The sequence below is a fragment of the Oncorhynchus clarkii genome, chromosome 27 (genome assembly GCF_045791955.1).
Source record: "Oncorhynchus clarkii lewisi isolate Uvic-CL-2024 chromosome 27, UVic_Ocla_1.0, whole genome shotgun sequence".
Lineage (NCBI taxonomy): Eukaryota > Metazoa > Chordata > Actinopteri > Salmoniformes > Salmonidae > Oncorhynchus > Oncorhynchus clarkii.
Genome location: NC_092173.1, coordinates 4825772 through 4844599, shown reverse-complemented (window position 1 = coordinate 4844599; position 18828 = coordinate 4825772). Strand labels below are relative to the sequence as shown.

Genomic DNA, 18828 nt, shown 5'->3' with positions numbered 1-18828 from the left:
CTGTGCGGTGTCAATGTATCTTTGCTAGATACCGTGTAGAAGAAATGAACAACAATTATTTTTAGCTTGCAAATATAGCTAGCAAGCTAACGAAAATACAGACATTCTCAAGTAGATTCTGTCAACGTTACATACTTTTACGAAGTAACTAGCCAGCTACATTTACTAGTTAAATTAGCTAGGTAGCTAATATGATTGTAGCTAGCTAATGTTACATCTGTAACTGACTTGGTACTCACCTTCATAGTTGTCTATGTAGCTTCCTATATACATCTTGAACCCCTTTTCGTTCTTGCTAGCTGGAGTCTCCGAGGCTGATTTAACAATTCGATGTACACCATTAATATTAATTTGAAGCAAGTCCAGAAGACACATAGTAACAAACTGAGATATAGTGGTAGTAATGTTATATCGTCGATAACAACTAGACTGACTTCCGTTCTATAGTATGCGCCACCGGAAATTGCCACAACGGTAGGAAGTGTGCTTAGAACGTTCAGTCATGGAATGTGCATAAGGGCTATTCAGAGAGAGAGTCACATACACGTCTGTCTACTATGCCCCCTTTCTGTTCCGAGGTGGATGGACTGTTGCCGCGGGCAACCTGTATGTAGTCCCCTAAAGATGAACAGGAAGCTGTGTCTGAGCAAAGCTTCTATTTTTGGAGTATCAGGAGAAAAGACAAGAGCATACATGCTTGTGTGTGTTTTTGTGACTTTGAGAGCACACAGGGTAACAGTGGGAGAAGGAGGCAGATTGTGAGACGGAGTTACTAGAGAGAGCGCGAGGGAGGGCGCAAATGAGGAAGGGAGCAAAGGAGGGAGGGAGCGAGGGAAGTAGCGGAGGAGGCGGCGAGTGCGTGTTGATGCTGTACGAGGCGTCAGTATGATAAGTATAGAGACGGTGTGTGCTGCGCGGCTGAGACATCACCTTCACTCCCTCACCAGGGCAGGCCGTACTCACCGTGTATGTGAGGCTGGGCTGTATTTATAAACACAGAAATAATTTTACATTATCAAAGCGGATTCATTTTTACAACATTTTTTATTTTTGGATACATTTCAACTACAGAGCTTCAACTACATTTTCACTATTTAAAACTCAAATAATGAAAGGTTAAAGAAATACTTGGCTGTAGAACTGAAAATACTTGACTCAATTGCTGAAAATACTTAACTGATATGCGTGGTATCTTATGGTGACAAAGGCCAGGGGCTGTTTGTGTGTGTGTGGTGTGCGCCTGTGTGTGTGTGTGGACGAGGGCGCCGGCAGAGGCATGATGTTATCATATGTTCCTGGTCAGATAGAATGCCCCTGCAGTGCCTACGCATGAACCCCCTTTACAGAGCATGCTCACACGGTCAGGAGTCGGAGCAGCCACTGTAAAAGAACATCAACTATTCAGGGTTAGAGGGCATTAGTAAGGGTATAGTCTGTATTAGAGGTGGGGTCAGGGTCAAGATACTGTACAAGTTAGGCTTGAGGATATGGTCTGGCACAGGACGGGTTTGGGTCAGGTTATGGTTCATGTTAACATATAGGGTTATAGTTAGGGTAAGCGTTAGGTTTAGGGTTGAACCGAGATTTGGACATGGCGCTAGGGTTAGGGTTGTGGTTTAAGCTAGGGTTAGGGTTGTGGTTTAGGCTAGGGTTGTGGTTTAGGTTAGGGTTGTGGTTGAGGGTAGGGATAGGGTTGAACCAGGATGTTGACATGAAGTTAGGCTTAGGGCCAGGGTTTTGGTTGATTTTAAGATCAAGGAGGACTCACAGTATTGATTCCTCCGTCTTTGACCTCAGGGTTGCTCTCTGATTTATACAGGGCTGGGGAGAGGGGACACAAACAAATCAAATCAAATGTTATTAGTCAAATGAGCCGAATACAACAGGATACAACAGGTTCACCTTACAGTGAAATGCTTACTTTACGAGCCCCTAACCAACAATGCAGTTTTTTTTAAACGAGTAAGAATAAGAAATAAAAGTAACAAGTAATTAAAGAGCGGCAGTAAAATAACAATAGCGAGACTATATACAGTGGGGCAAAAAAGTATTTAGTCAGCCACCAATTGTGCAAGTTCTCCCACTTAAAAAGATGAGAGGCCTGTAATTATCATCATACTATGACAGACAAAATGAGAAAAAAAATCCAGAAAATCACATTGTAGGATTTTTAATGAATTTATTTGCAAATTATGGTGGACAATAAGTATTTGGTCACCTACAAACAAGCAAGATTTCTGGCTCTCACAGACCTGTAACTTCTTCTTTAAGAGGCTCCTCTGTCCTCCACTTGTTACCTGTATTAATGGCACCTGTTTGAACTTGTTATCAGTATAAAAGACACCTGTCCACAACCTCAAACAGTCACACTTCAAACTCCACTATGGCCAAGACCAAAGAGCTGTCAAAGGACACCAGAAACAAAATTGTAGACCTGCACCAGGCTGGGAAGACTGAATCTGCAATAGGTAAGCAGCTTGGTTTGAAGAAATCAACTGTGGGAGCAATTATTGGGAAATGGAAGACATACACGACCACTGATAATCTCCCTCGATCTGGGGCTCCACGCAAGATCTCACCCCGTGGGGTCAAAATGATCACAAGAACGGTGAGCAAAAATCCCAAAACCACACGGGGGGACCTAGGGAATTACCTGCAGAGAGCTGGGACCAAAGTAACAAAGCCTACCATCAGTAACACACTACGCCGCCAGGGACTCAAATCCTGCAGTGTCAGACGTGTCCCCCTGCTTAAGCCAGTACATGTCCAGGCCCGTCTGAAGTTTGCTAGAGAGCATTTGGATGATCCAGAAGAAGATTGGGAGAATGTCATATGGTCAGATGAAACCAAAATATAACTTTTTGGTAAAAACTCAACTTGTCATGTTTGGAGGACAAAGAATGCTGAGTTGCATCCAAAGAACACCATACCTACTGTGAAGCATGGGGGTGGAAACATCATGCTTTGGGGCTGTTTTTCTGCAAAGGGACCAGGACGACTGATCCGTGTAAAGGAAAGAATGAATGGGGCCATGTATCGTGAGATTTTGAGTGAAAACCTCCTTCCATCAGCAAGGGCATTGAAGATGAAACGTGGCTGGGTCTTTCAGCATGACAATGATCCCAAACACACCGCCCGGGCAACGAAGTAGTGGCTTCGTAAGAAGCATTTCAAGGTCCTGGAGTGGCCTAGCCAGTCTCCAGATCTTAACCCCATAGAAAATCTTTGGAGGGAGTTGAAAGTCTGTGTTGCCCAGCAACAGCCCCAAAACATCACTGCTCTAGAGGAGATCTGCATGGAGGAATGGGCCAAAATACCAGCAACAGTGTGTGAAAACCTTGTGAAGACTTACAGAAAACGTTTGACCTCTGTTATATACCCTTTGTTGGCAATGACAAAGTATTGAGATAAACTTTTGTTATTGACCAAATACTTATTTTCCACCATAATTTGCAAATAAATTCATAAAAAAATCCTACAATGTGATTTTTTGGATTATTATTATTTTTCCCTCATTTTGTCTGTCATAGTTGAAGTGTACCTATGATGAAAATTACAGGCCTCACTCATATTTTTAAGTGGGAGAACTTGCATAATTGGTGGCTGACTAAATACTTTTTTGCCCCGTACAGAGTCAATGTGCCGGTTAGTTGAGGTAATACAGTGCCTTGCGAAAGTATTCGGCCCCCTTGATTTTTGCGACCTTTTGCCACATTTCAGGCTTCAAACATAAAGATATAAAACTGTATTTTTTTGTGAAGAATCAACAACAAGTGGGACACAATCATGAAGTGGAACGACATTTATTGGATATTTCAAACTTTTTTAACAAATCAAAAACTGAAAAATTGGGCGTGCAAAATTATTCAGCCCCCTTAAGTTAATACTTTGTAGCGCCACCTTTTGCTGCGATTACAGCTGTAAGTCGCTTGGGGTATGTCTCTATCAGTTTTGCACACCGAGAGACTGAAATTGTTTCCCATTCCTCCTTGCAAAACAGCTCGAGCTCAGTGAGGTTGGATGGAGAGCATTTGTGAACAGCAGTTTTCAGTTCTTTCCACAGATTCTCGATTGGATTCAGGTCTGGACTTTGACTTGGCCATTCTAACACCTGGATATGTTTATTTTTGAACCATTCCATTGTAGATTTTGCTTTATGTTTTGGATCATTGTCTTGTTGGAAGACAAATCTCCGTCCCAGTCTCAGGTCTTTTGCAGACTCCATCAGGTTTTCTTCCAGAATGGTCCTGTATTTGGCTCCATCCATCTTCCCATCAATTTTAACCATCTTCCCTGTCCCTGCTGAAGAAAAGCAGGCCCAAACCATGATGCTGCCACCACCATGTTTGACAGTGGGTATGGTGTGTTCAGGGTGATGAGCTGTGTTGCTTTTACGCCAAACATAACGTTTTGCATTGTTGCCAAAAAGTTCAATTTTGGTTTCATCTGACCAGAGCACCTTCTTCCACATGTTTGGTGTGTCTCCCAGGTGGCTTGTGGCAAACTTTAAACAACACTTTTTATGGATATCTTTAAGAAATGGCTTTCTTCTTGCCACTCTTCCATAAAGGCCAGATTTGTGCAATATACGACTGATTGTTGTCCTATGGACAGAGTCTCCCACCTCAGCTGTAGATCTCTGCAGTTCATCCAGAGTGATCATGGGCCTCTTGGCTGCATCTCTGATCAGTCTTCTCCTTGTATGAGCTGAAAGTTTAGAGGCACGGCCAGGTCTTGGTAGATTTGCAGTGGACTGATACTCCTTCCATTTCAATATTATCGCTTGCACAGTGCTCCTTGGGATGTTTAAAGCTTGGAAAATCTTTTTGTATCCAAATCCGGCTTTAAACTTCTTCACAACTGTATCTCGGACCTGCCTGGTGTGTTCCTTGTTCTTCATGATGCTCTCTGCGCTTTTAACGGACCTCTGAGACTATCACAGTGCAGGTGCATTTATACGGAGACTTGATTACACACAGGTGGATTGTATTTATCATCATTAGTCATTTAGGTCAACATTGGATCATTCAGAGATCCTCACTGAACTTCTGGAGAGAGTTTGCTGCACTGAAAGTAAAGGGGCTGAATAATTTTGCACGCCCAATTTTTCAGTTTTTGATTTGTTAAAAAAGTTTGAAATATCCAATAAATGTCGTTCCACTTCATGATTGTGTCCCACTTGTTGTTGATTCTTCACAAAAAAATACAGTTTTATATCTTTATGTTTGAAGCCTGAAATGTGGCAAAAGGTCGCAAAAATCAAGTGGTTCAAGGGGGCCGAATACTTTCGCAAGGCACTGTATATACATGTAGGTCGAGTTATTAAAGTGACTATGCATAGATGATAACACAGAAAGTAGCAGCGGGAAGGGGGGGGGGCAATGCAAATAGTCTGAGTAGCAATTTGATGAGATGTTCAGTCTTATGGCTTGGGGGTAGAAGCACACAATATTAAGGCTGAATATCATAACCTGCAACAAAACATAGCTCAACTAAGTGTGTGTGTGTGTGTGTGTGTGTGTGTGTGTGTGTGTGTGTGTGTTGAAATACCGAATAGCTTGCGCAGCCTGGAGACACAGGTCACAAAGCCATGGAAAGGCAGGTGCAGTTCCCCAGAGCCAAACCTCTCCCACATCAGCTGTATGACCTGGCCATCACACTGCACACCTAGCAGGAAGAAGGAAGAAGAGAGGGGAGGAGAGAATGATGAGGCAGGGATGAGAGGGGAGGAGAGAGAAATGTGATATTATCCATTCAAGAGTGGAGTGGAAGGTAAAATGTGAGTGAGTGTAAGAGGCAGAGAGTGAGAGTGTGTGTGTGTGTGTGTACGTGTGTGTGTGTGTACATACCAGCAGCCTGGAGGGCCAGACTAAGCTCAAAGGGGCTCATAGTCCCTGAAGAGTCCTGATCAAACTTGAAGAAGATGGACTGAAAGAGAGAGAGAGGTCAATGAAGGATGGTTGAGTAGCTGTAGCTAAGTAATATCACTAATTATAAACCGGGTATTTTGGGTCCTGGATGCTGATGGGCTAAAACAGCATTTCAGCCATGTGTATATCAGACAACATACCTTGGGTATGATGCAAGAACACTTTTATGTTGCTAACCAGTTTATAATAGCAACAAGGCACCTCTGTTGTTTGAGGTATATGGCCAATATAGTTTATTTAGTTTAGTTTAGTTTGTTAATTCGACCATTTAAAAAAACAAGCACACATAAAACTTGAAAAAGCCATAGACGCACATAAATACAATCATGGAGGATAACACACAATGAATTCTGGGACTTATTTCCACTGTGGTCCTCTTGAGACAAGATGGCTGGGTAAGATCCAACACAGTACGGCAGTGAAATAATTAAACAAAAACAGAGCAGAAGAACATCTATCTCATCATTCCAGTTACCATGGCTAAGGCCAGTATCCAGGCATTCCCCTTTGCATCGTGCATAACAACAGCCCTTATCCACTGTATATTGGTCAATACACTGCACCCCCTTGGGCTTTATTACTTAACATATTGGGTTTTGTACCTATAGCAGTCGTACCTGCAGACTGCGAAGAGAGGTCAGCACAGGCTCTGTCTGCTCTCGGGTCAGACTGCTACGCCCCCCAGTCTGACACGTGGGTTAGGGACAGCTCTCAGACACAGACAGAGGCGCTCAAAAGTACCAGGGCCCGTATCCACAAAGCAAATCAATGCTGATCTAGGATCAGTTTAGCCTTTTAGATCACAATGAATAAGATTAAATGGACAAATCCTAGATCAGCATTCCTGCTCTTAGATGCTTTGTGGTCCTGGCAAGAAAAACAAAGCCAGTGAGATGTAAGGGGAAACGCTGTGACAACTGGCCAAATAAAAGGATACTTCCTCTCCAAAGATGAGCTGTCTACATGTCTCCAGTGGCAGCTGGTAGTCTTTCTCCAGAACTGAGAGAGAGGGAGAGAGGGGAGGGGTGAACGAGGCAGAGGATTGTAATGGTATATTTAAGCAATAATGCACAAGGGGATGTGGTATACGGCCAATATTAAACGGCTACGGGCTGTTCTTATGTACGACACAACGCTGAGTGCCTGGATGCAGCCCTTAGCCGTGGTATATTGGCCGTATACCGCAAACCCTCAAGGTGCCTTATTGCTATTATAAACTGGTTAGCAACGTAATTAGAACACTAAAAATACATGTTTTGTCATACCGGTGGCATACAGTCTGATATACCACGGCTGTCAGCCAATCAGCATTCAGGGCTCGAAGCACCCAGTTTATAATAGCCATTAGGTTTCGCCTAGAGAAGTCATCTCTGTTTCCACAAAAAGTGTCTACCTGCTAGAGGAAACCTTGCTACTCTGCTCCCCCTACAGCCGTTTACTGGTACTGCACTGTAAGAATATTCCCCTCAAAAGGACCAACATGCAATAGTTGCACCCTTCATTACAGCAGTTTATGGAGTTCTGCAACATGGTTTGACTAAATTAACCTTATAATGACAACCTGAGTTCATGAATGATCTAACCTGAGTTAACCAGCTTCATGAACTCCTTAGCATTCAGCTTGTCATCCTGCCAGGGAGAGAGAACAGGAGGTTAAGACTGTCTAAGGGAGACATTTATCTTCTGTGGTTCAGTTAGATTTAGAGATGAGAGAATTCCTACCGGCCCCGCCACCTCATCAAAGGTCTTCTGTACTCTCTTGCGATCCTCTGGCAAGACTGGTGGCATTGACATGACCTGTGAAGGACACACACGCACAGACAGTTGGCTTGGTGAACTGGAGAGCAGGACTGCAGTAGAAGTAGACTTCAGTAAGGTTTAACTCACCATGAGGAAGCCAGTGGAGCAAGTGAAGTCTTGGGTCCTGGAATACAAGGAGGAGCACCATCAGTCTGTTACTAATTATCGTCATCATCATCATCATCACCCCCCCCCCCCCTCCCCCTCCTCCGTACCCCAGATTGTTGCCAGTCTTGGAGTAGACGCGGAGGAAGAATTCCGCGGGCTGGTTGGGACTGCAGGTGGAGGCCAGGATCACGTAGTGTCCCGGGTCCAGCCTCACCTCCCTCCACACAGCCCTACGGTGACAAAAGGCAAGAAGAAGAGAAGAACTTCTATTGACTGTTTTCGTGAAAATGTGACATATTTGCCGTGAAGACTGGCTGCTGAGGTACAGTACCTGAAAGGCTGGTACACCCCAGAACTCCCCACAGGCTGCTTGAAAGAGAAGAAGCTCTGGTCCAGACACAGGCCCCGGAGCTACGAGAGGGGGAGCGGGGAGAAGAGAGAAGAGAAGGAAAGGGGAAGAGAGGAGAGGAGAAGAGAGGGGAAGGCAGAGATAGAAAAGAGGGAGAGAAGGAGGTAGTGGTGGAGAGAGGGGGGCAGCAGACATGGTTGCTAGATTAAAAGCCATGTCATTGTCTAACTAATGAAAATATGTAGTTAAAAATAAAAAAAACTTTACAATAAAATACTCACCTTTGGAGGAACCTGCAGAAACAGGAAAGATGTCCGATTAACTGAAAATGTAGAACATTCACATTCACAGCACACACAGGGACAACACATTTTCCCTTTCTCTCTCACCCTGTAGATATGGAAGGCGATGTGGAGGAAGTTGATTTTCTCCTTCTTTCTCCGGTCTTTCTGCAGTAGTTCCACCAGCACGGTGCACTGCTTTGCCTTCTCCTTCTGCTTCTCTGCCACCTTCTTCTCCCCCGGGGTCATCTCTATATCATCATCATGCTCGGCAAGGACAAGCTGGAACTGCGGATTCTTCCAGAAGGATCCTACAATAGAGAGAGAGAGAGAGAGAGAGAGAGAGAGAGAGAGAGAGAGAGAGAGAGAGAGAGAGAGAGAGAGAGAGAGAGAGAGAGAGAGAGAGAGAGAGAGAGAGAGAGAGAGAGAGAGAGAGAGAGAGAGAGAGAGAGAGAGAGAGAGAGAGAGAGAGAGAGAGAGAGAGAGAGAGAGAGAGAGAGAGAGAGAGAGAGAGAGAGAGAGAGAGAGAGAGAGAAAGAGAAAGAGAGAGAGAGAGAGAGGGAGAGGGAGGGGTAGAGGAGGGAATGTTGATAAGGAAGGTGGTAAATGACAAGTAGATGAAATGACAAGCATTCTGCTTTTGGAAAAACACACACACACTCACGAGGGTAACTACAGCTCCCCCCTGCAGTGGAGCCCGATACCCAGGAGCCTTTGTGGGAGCTGAGGGTCCAGGCAGAGGGGGGGTCAGCAGGGGAGTCGGGGTCAGTGGATGTGTCCTCTTCCACTATGGGGTCAGGGTCCACACTACACAGCTCCACTGTGTCAAACAGCTTGTTGAAGTCCTCCGCACTGATCCTGACACAGAGCGGACACACACTGTCAGAATGTGTTTGTGTGCTGTTGTTGTAAAGTGTGAAACTAGATGAGATGTAGAGTTAGAGTGAGAAGCATTTATTAAAGTGTCACTTCACAATGATACAGTAGAGATTTTAACAACCACAATTGTGGACCACTCAAACCGTTTTGAGACACGAAAAGCAGTCATAGCCAAACGTGGTACAGTATTTCATTTGGAGTCATCTATAATACGTTCAGTTATTATACACTACGATACATGTATGCATAAACAAAAACAAAGTACAATAGATAAAAGGCGAGATTGGTCGATGTACACTGCCTTCAGAGAGTATTCACACCCTTTGACTTTTTCCACATTTTGTTGTGTTAGAGCCTGAATTTAAAATGGATTAAATGTATGTATTTTTTGTCACTGGCCTAACCACAATACCACATAATGTCAACGTGGAGTTATGTTTTTCTACATTTTAACAAATGAATAAAAAATGAAAAGCTGAAATGTCTTGAGTCAATAAGTATCTTTGTTATGGTCAGCCTAAATAAGTTCAGGAGTAAAAATCTGCTCATCAAGTCACATAATAAGTTGCATCACTGTCAAGTTCACTGTCAATTAGGTTAGTATGTGGAGTAACTACAATGTTGTAGATCCATCCTCCTATCACAGTCATTAAACTCTGTAACTGTTTTAAAGTCACCATTGGCCTCATAGTGAAGTCCTTGAGCGGTTTCCTTCCTCTCTTGCAACTGAGATAGGACGCCTGTGTCTTTGTAGTGACTGGGTGTATTGATACACCATCCAAAGTGTAATTAATAACTTTACCATGCCCAAAGGGATATTACATTTTTACACATCTACCCTTCTTTTTTGTGAGGCATTGGAAAACCTCCCTGGTCTTTGTGGTTGAATCTTTGTTTGAAATTCACTGCTCGACTGAGGGACCTTACAGATAATTGTATGTGTGGGTTACAGAGATGAGGTAGTCATTAAAAAGTAATGTTAAACACTATTGTTGCACACAAAGTGAAAAGAAGGAAGCCTATAGAGGATACAAATATTCCAAATCATGCATCTTGTTTGCAACAAGGCACTAAAGTAATACTGCAAAAAATGTGGCAAAGCAATTCAATACAAAGTGTTATGTTTGGGGTAAGTCCAATACAACACATTACTTAGTACCACTCTCCATATTTTCAAGCTTAGTGGTGGCTGCATCATGTTATGGGTATGCTTGTCATCGTTAAGGTTTGGGAAGTTTTTGAGGATAAAACAATAAATGGAATGGAGCTAAACACAGGCAAAATCCTAGAGGAAAACCTGGTTCAGTCTGCATTCCATCAGACAATAACCTAAAACACAAGGCCAAATCTACGCTGAAGTTGCTTACCAAGAAGAAAGTGAATGTTCCTGAGTGGCTGAATTATAGTGTTGACTTAAATCTGCTTGAAAATCTAAGGCAAGACTTGAAAATGGTTGTCTAGCGATGACCAACAACCAACATTTCTGTATTTCATTTTCAATAAATTTGCACAAAAACAATCAAACATGTTTTCACTTTGTCATTATGGGGTACTGCATGTTGATGGTTGAAAAAAAATAGCTATTTAATCCATTTTGAATTCAGGGTGTAACACAACAAAATGTGGAGTAAGTCAAGGGGTATGAATACTTTCTGAATGCACTGTATGTGTATGTATGTGTTTACGTATGTTTGTGTCTACGTGTGTTTGTAACCAGAACCTACCAGAACTCTCCGTCCTCACTGTTTTTCAGATCAATCCTTTTCTTCTCAGCAGCATCCACATCATCCCAGTCTTTACTCCTGCAATTACACACACAGGATTACATGCCTGTGTAATGACAAAATGAAACACACACACACACACAATTCCTCACTTGTCACTCCAGGGTCCAGAGTACTCCACAAAGCCCCAGGGATTCCTCAGCCTCAGCAACAAGGCCTCACCAGCCGGCTTCTTCACCTGAACCACATAAACACACGCACACACATGCACACGCACACAGACAAACAATTATTTGAGCAAAATGAGAAAGTGGATTGTTTTCTGATGACCTTAGCTTGGTGAAGCACAGTATGCTACATACCGTGTCAGTGTCTGTGATGGCGTAGGCATGGCCCTTCACCAGTCCCTCTGCAGTCACTGTGCCTATCTCACAATAGTTACTAGCCTGTGGAGATACACAGCACATAGAGAGCAACTCACCACAGGTGCTGCATACACAGTAAGAATCACACTTGCCATCACAGTAGCTATTGACGAAGGAGATGTGTGAGGAAGGTATGCAGCTATGTTGGTACAGCATTCATCATAAAGTCTATGAGTCATATTTGTTCCATGGAAAGTGACAAGGGGATACCTAACTGAATGCATTTAACTGAAATGTGTTTTTCGCATTTAACCTAACTCCTCTGAATCAGAGATGTGCGGGGGGCTGCTTTAATCGTCATCGGCGCCTGGGTTAACTGCCTTGCCCAGGAGCAGAACGACAGATTTTTACCTTGTCAGCTCTGGGATTCGATCCAGCAACCTTTCGGTTTCTGTCCCAAAGCTCCTACCTGCCAGGCTACCTGCCGCCCCATCGGGTGTGAGTGTGTGTGTGTGCGTTCCTGTGTGCATGTATGTGCTGTACCTGTATGAAGCAGCTGAGCAGGCTGCCACGGGACAGGGCAGCAGAGAGGGCTTTCCACATGACCCTGGGGGCGCGGGAGGAGACAGGGAGGGAGTAGGCTATGCCCCCTGTAAAATCCTCCATTGCCTCTGAGATATTACCCCCCTTCAAACTCCCATATGACCCGATCAGCCTGCTCCGAGATAGGAGTAGAGGGAGCATGAGAAAGGGGTGTGTGGAGAGAAAGGGGGAGGAGAGAGAGTGGCGTGGGAGGGGAAGGATTTAGAAATGAGGGAGATACATTTTATAGATGTACATGTTCTGTCATTTAGCAGATGCTCCTACTCAAAGAGCTGTACAATAAACACATTCAAATGAGGCTGAGACCTCATAAGAGCAGTGTCAGGCACACAGCCAGACACACACGAACGTTCAAATTATGTACGACATTACACACACACACACACACACACGGGTGCATGGACGCACGCATACACACACACACACACCCCGGTTGACTGACTTGGCATAGGCTTTCTCCACCAGGGCGCTCCAGTACTCGTTGCGGGTACAGGAGTAGCTGAAGAGCAGGCGGCCCTCGCGTACAGGTAGCCTGTCATCCACTACCACCTCCACCCATTCACCATACTGCCAGAACTACATGGGGGGGGTATGGATAGAGAGGCAGGCATAAAGAGGGTGGACGGGGAGGGAGGAAGCATGAGGCGTAAGGAGGAGGATGTAGGGAGAGACGGGAGAGGGAGGGAGAAGGGAAAGAGGGGAGGGGGAGAGACATACATTTGATATCTTGCATAACAGTGGGCAAGTACAAGCCTGCATCACTTGCCCATAAGCAAGGCTGTGTGTGTGTGTGTGTGTGTGTGTGTGTGTGTGTGTGTGTGTGTGTGTGTGTCAGGGTAGTAGTTACCTACAAGTCTGTACTACACTCCCAACATGACCCTTCCAGGTCTACTCATATGTACCCTTTTTCTCCAACCAATGAGTTAAGTCATGCCACACATACTTCACTGAGAGGGCCAAGTCACCTGATAAAATATTAACGCGGTCCGTCAATCTGAATAACACATTTTTACAAATCCCCATCAAAATCTGTCAATTTAAGCTAGTGATATCTGTTTTTTTGCTGATTGTCTGAGTCTCAATCCAACGCATCTGCCGATGTTGCACTTCCACATCTGAGGTGAAAGGTGGCAGAGCTAGAGGGATGTTTTGTCAGACCATGAGACATCCCAGAAATCGGTCTTCTCACGAAAACGTCTATAGCGTCCGAACCGCGCCCTACAAACTAATGTGACCCCCACCGTGGAAAGGGGAGATTCTCACAAACACCATGGTGTTCTCTTTTTTTTCAAAAGTCTGAACGCTCGGATCAACTCTACGCCTCGGCCAGAGCGTCCGGTGTGCACTCGGAACACTCCGAGAGTTTACGAATGGACAATCTGACAACGCTCTGGGTGTACTCTGAGTGTACTCTGGCACTCCAGATTGAATTCACGAATACACCCGTAGTATAAACCAACCTTTAGTCTTGAAATCTTTGGTTGTTTAGTACATGGCCTTACATGTGAAACCTTAATGAGATGGGTGGGGCTAAGGTTTAAGAGGGTGTGAACAATGCTGAATGGGTGTAGAAAAAGAAGAGCTCTCCAGTAGGTGTATCAAAACATTCAAGGGACATTTTCTCAAAAGTGATGTTACAAGTTTATCAACTTTCAAAGCAGAATTACTTTCCCATTGTACCTCAACTGTAGTGTATGATATACCATTTTCTAGCTCTGAACCTCTACTTTTATCCAATGTAAAAAAAAAAACACAATTTCAAATCTTGCTACATATGACAGAATCGAGCCGGTCGGTCACAAAGGGGTCCTATAATTCTAAATCAAATAGCTAAATGATCCATAGTACGACCATCTTAAAACAATTCCGTATGTAAACTTAGAACCCCCCCCCCAGGGGTAGAGCAATTAGAGAAAATCACCAAGGCATAACTCATGACCTCTATGATGTTTTAATGTTTTTCGTGAGACAATGTTTTAATTATCAATCTCTTTAACCTGACACAATTAGTCCAGAGAAGAAGCCTTTGAGGCAAATGTAAATTATTAAATGATAATGACGATAGGGGCAAGTGTGCAGAGACGAGAGCGAATGGGTTAGAGGTGTGTGCACAACGTGAGTGTGTGTGAGTGTGTTTGTGTGTGTGTGTGTGTGTGGGGGGGGGGGGGGGGGGTAATTAAAGATCACCCTCATTAGTGAAGAGGTAGGGTGAGGGGGGAGGGGATCATCAACTAGATTTTGCCTCAGGATGATTTTTTGAGCGCATTGTTCAGGGGGCCTGAACATAATTACAAATAATTTGTAGACTGCAAATTGACCACAATAAGCCCAAACAGATATAGTATTTGACTAAAACATAAGCATTTCAAACCTTGTTTTCAAACCTTGCGATACGATCACATTATTCATCTATTATGCGTGGGAATACTTTGGAAAAGATTTCCAAAATTAAAATCACTTGGACCTGATTTGCTGTTGTTTTTATAGTCATTTATGTCCAACTATGAAAAAATATATATATAAAAAAATGTGTTCACCAAATTTGGCCCAAGGGCTGCCAGTTGGGAAATCCTGATCTAGTTACACCACCCTTCTCCCATAACACACACTCTCTGTCATAACACACACTCTCTGTCATAACACACACTCTCTGTCATAACACACTCCTCTGTTCTCTTTTTATTTCCACCATATTGCAATCTTCAGCCCTGCTTTTACTATTCTCGCTCTTTTACAAGACATGCTACTCTAATAAGATAGTAAGGAACATTCTCAATGCATTCACAAAAAGTGAGTATGCAGAACACATGTACACTGCAAGCTCATGAACCCTCCCCACGTCTTACCATGAAGTGGAAGATGCCAGCATAGGATTCTGTCAGGCTCTGATTAGGTGGTACCACTTTGACAAAGAGATTGGGGTGCATGGTAAGGCAGGACAGGGCAGCCAGAAGCCAACAGTCACCTATTAGAAAAAGAAAGAGACAGGTCAAAGGCAATATGCATGTTAACTAGCAGTATAGGTTTGATTTGATTTCAATTGATTCTACATGTATATTTAATTTCAAATAATATCCTGGGGCTTGTGGAAGATATGCCACTGCAGCGTTCCCACACTCACACTTTCTCCCTCACAAACACACCCACCTGCACACACACACACACACACAAACATGCCTGTACACACACAGACCCATTCCTCTCTAACCGTAAACAGCTGCTCTGTGTATTCATGTAGAGGAAAGAAAGAGGTGTTGATGATTGACGCACGTATGCTCACACACACACACACACACACAGACATACACACACACACACACACACAAGGAATGCCACATTGCCATCAGATTCATCACACAAACCTTGAGGACAAAATTAACCAAGCAACAAGAAAGCAAGATGAGCATTCTCACCATTTCACACAAATCAAAAACAGACTGGGCATCACATGAAAAGCGGTCACAAACAAATCACAGAGTTATTTTTATGGGAGGAAGGGGGTGTGATCACAGGGTCCCGACTCCCTTTAGACCAACAGATACTCCGAGGATGTTGGGACTGGGAGACTGGGAGGTGGGAACACGAATGTCACCCCCGATCCCCCTGCCATTGGGCAACGTGTTTGGAGCGGAGGCCCTGGGGCGATGTGGAGGGGTGACATATTCAGTGTGATTGATAGTGATCCTCCAGAATCACTGAGAAACTGAACCATACAGAGAAGAGAACCAGGATCTCTCAAGCCCATTCCCAGGAGAATAGGTTTGGAGAAGTGAGGGCAATCGGGTTATAGAGGAAAACTGTGAGTTGGAGTTAATTGTCTACGCGTTACTGAAATGATACTCCATCCTATGATGTTTCAAATACACACACACACACACACTTACCCAGCTGGCCCTGGCAGATATCGGTGGTACACGTTGTGTCCTCCACAAACACAGCATTGGAACTGATCTCCTGCAGAGAGAGAGACAAGGGGCAGATTTCAAGACTACAGTTTACCCCACAGCAGATATTGCCCTTTAGTCTGAGGGAATGTGAAAGCAACACAACACTCTCATTTCGTTCACATAACAGTTGACTGGACGATGACAAGGCAATGTTAATGATTTAAACTGCATCACACAGGTTGTTATCTCGTTATTCCATCTCTGTTCTGCTGTTAGAGATATCCTGTCCAGCTGTTTGGCTCAGACTCAGAGTGTGGTCTGTAAGTTCTCTTTCTTTTCTCTCAACATGATTCGTTCTGTCAGTTCCCTCTCTTCTCTCTGAACATGCTCCATCAGATCAATCTATCTTCCTCGGAACTAGACCACACCTGACAGTGAGTCAGCTCGGGTGTAGCCTACAGCACAGGTGTAGCCTACATCTGTCCAGGAGCAACATCCCAATTGTACACAACTAGACCTACTCATATCCTCATCAAACTCAATGCATAAGGTCAATATAAAAGTTAGAACATAGGCTGCAGATGTCCGTAAGATAAGCATGACTATCATGAGTAAGAAACTGGACTCTTGCAATATACAGGTAGGCTATGTTTATGAGCGTGACCACATGGCTGGCTATCATGTAGACCAGTGGTCACCAACATGTCGATCGCGACTGGTCCATCTTCAAGGTATTCCTACTCGATAACCAAACATTCCTATAGAAAAGCCAACGATAAAGGCTTCCGCGCATTTTTTTTGTTATTCCTGTTGCGCTGTTGATGGTAGATGCACTTGATTCAAAAGCCCTGCGCACTGGGTAGGCAAAGTGTTCCATTTTGAAACATTTCATTTGTCTGAAAAGACATGGCCCGAAAACGTCACCCTGGCGGACCGGGAGATCTGTGGCTAAATCGAGTGCGCCTCTACTGCGCTGGCCAATCGGATAGCACAAATCACCGTGCCTACAGCTTCCACACCCTGGCCACCGCAACGTTTGATATTAGCCTATGTGAGATGTAATAACTTTTAAAACGATGACCAGAGAGAGACTGTCAAATAATACAGCAAATAGCTGCTGTTCCGAGTGAGTTCACGCCTACGTTTTTATTCAGTAGTGTCAAAACGTTTTTCATGTAACACTATTTTAAAACAAAACGTGCTTCTCCCTACTTTCACTGGCGCTGCAGCTGCAATGAATGAGTAGCCAAATGTTTTATTATAATTTCGTCCTGTCTATTTTAATATCAAGGAATATTTCACTTCCTCTGTTCTGGGGAACAACATGAATTTGTGCATGAGCCCGAGGCAGTGTGACTTGAGTTTCGCCATCAGGTGGAAGAAGGTGTCCCCTCTCTCTGGTCAGTCACACCAGAGGAAAGGAAGGAGGAGAGCAATGGGCGGTGAGATATCAGGGACTGCTGCTCTCACCCTCCGCTAAAGACCAATGCCGGGTTCAAAACAACTCGGAACACGGAAATCTCCCGACTGCAGTGTATTCAAGACAATTGGGAAATCGGGAGAAAAAAAATCAGACTAGGAAAAGTCGTGTTTAACCGTTTTCTAACTCGGAATTCCAAGTCGGAAAATCTAGAACTCCGATTTTCCGACCTGAAAATCACTGATGTCATGATTTGAAAGCACCATGACCATCAGATGCAGCTAGCATCAGTCCAGTAAAATAAAAATGTTAATAATTTCAGTTGCTACACCAACTGAACTATTTTGTTATCAAAGCTCCTCGAGTTTTAAAATATAATATGGTCTGAGGAGAACAATATTGGAAGGCCAGGCATATAGCCAATATGCTGTGATCATGTATTAGGCCTACTGCATAAACCTCATTCCTACAGAACAGTTTTTATTAGGTTAAACATTCTGTGCGGTAGATCTCGACTTGCTTTTTGACTGCGAAAGTGATCTCGACTCACTTGATGTAAACACCGATAGGACGGTAGCCTACCTTGGGTCGCAGCCACTTGACCTCCTTTTTGGGGTCTGGGTCGGTAGGCATACCGATGGAGCTCTGGTCCGGGGTGAAGGTTGGGTCAGAGAACAGTGAACCGGATTTAACGCACGCATCTAGGAGGGCTACATAGTGCTGGTCCCGAAATTGAACAGGGTTGGCAATGGAACCAGTTGCGAACCCCCGAGTCTCCATTTTCAATGGTAAAGTTGAGATCAAAATAGCAAATGTCTATGCTTATTTTGGGGGGACTTGTACAACAATCCCAGTTCTTAAATACACACACACTCACTCACCCGTATGGAGACATACGGGCGCCTCCCTTAGTCGAACCATTCCAGCAAGGTATGCAGAGCCTCCGGGAAGTTTGGAACGCTCCCATTTATTTAACGCTATCAACGTCAATTGTGATCGAATCAACATAACATTATCCACATTCAATGCAACATACTGAAACAAAACGAACTATGCCAGACTTAGTGTGTGTGTGTGGGGGGGCATATATTTTATGGAATTTTCCAAAAATTATACCCGCCTACACAAGAGATTGTGCAGAGCGCATCGGAGTGGGATTCAATTGCATTGACTGGCACAAGCGAGTAGATTACTCTTGTGTTGAGATCATAAACCCCACCGGTTTTGTTGCCTTTTTTGAATTTTATTTTAGCGTTAATTCGTGTCACATATCAGTTTGCAAAATAAAGCCGCGTACAAACACTGTATTTTTCTTGCTTTCTTGAGTAAGGCAGCTCCAAAATGCAAGATGTGTCCTACCTGAAAATCACTGACGTCATGATTCGACCTTGTTTTTTTCCAAGTTCCCAGTTGTCTTGAAAGCTCCATAAATCCAGAGAACGACCGACTCTCATGACAAAGTTAATGTCTTAATCGAAATTA

General features: G+C 43.9%; 1 protein-coding gene across 1 annotated transcript; it reads right to left on the bottom strand.

Moving 5' to 3' along the window:
• Positions 1-1238: 1238 nt before the first annotated feature.
• Positions 1239-18159, bottom strand: LOC139386166 (calpain-9-like). The gene is made up of 22 exons (XM_071131625.1): positions 17929-18159; positions 15924-15993; positions 14886-15004; positions 12482-12615; positions 11980-12151; positions 11434-11517; positions 11224-11309; positions 11072-11149; positions 9133-9326; positions 8577-8779; positions 8469-8480; positions 8170-8249; positions 7946-8068; positions 7818-7854; positions 7653-7727; positions 7514-7559; positions 6868-6929; positions 6548-6616; positions 5850-5928; positions 5551-5667; positions 1769-1821; positions 1239-1380 (listed from the first exon to the last, which is right to left on the bottom strand). The coding sequence occupies exons 1-22, from the start codon at positions 18124-18126 to the stop codon at positions 1354-1356; spliced, it is 2118 nt and encodes a 705-aa protein (XP_070987726.1). The 5' UTR covers positions 18127-18159; the 3' UTR covers positions 1239-1353.
• Positions 18160-18828: the final 669 nt, after the last annotated feature.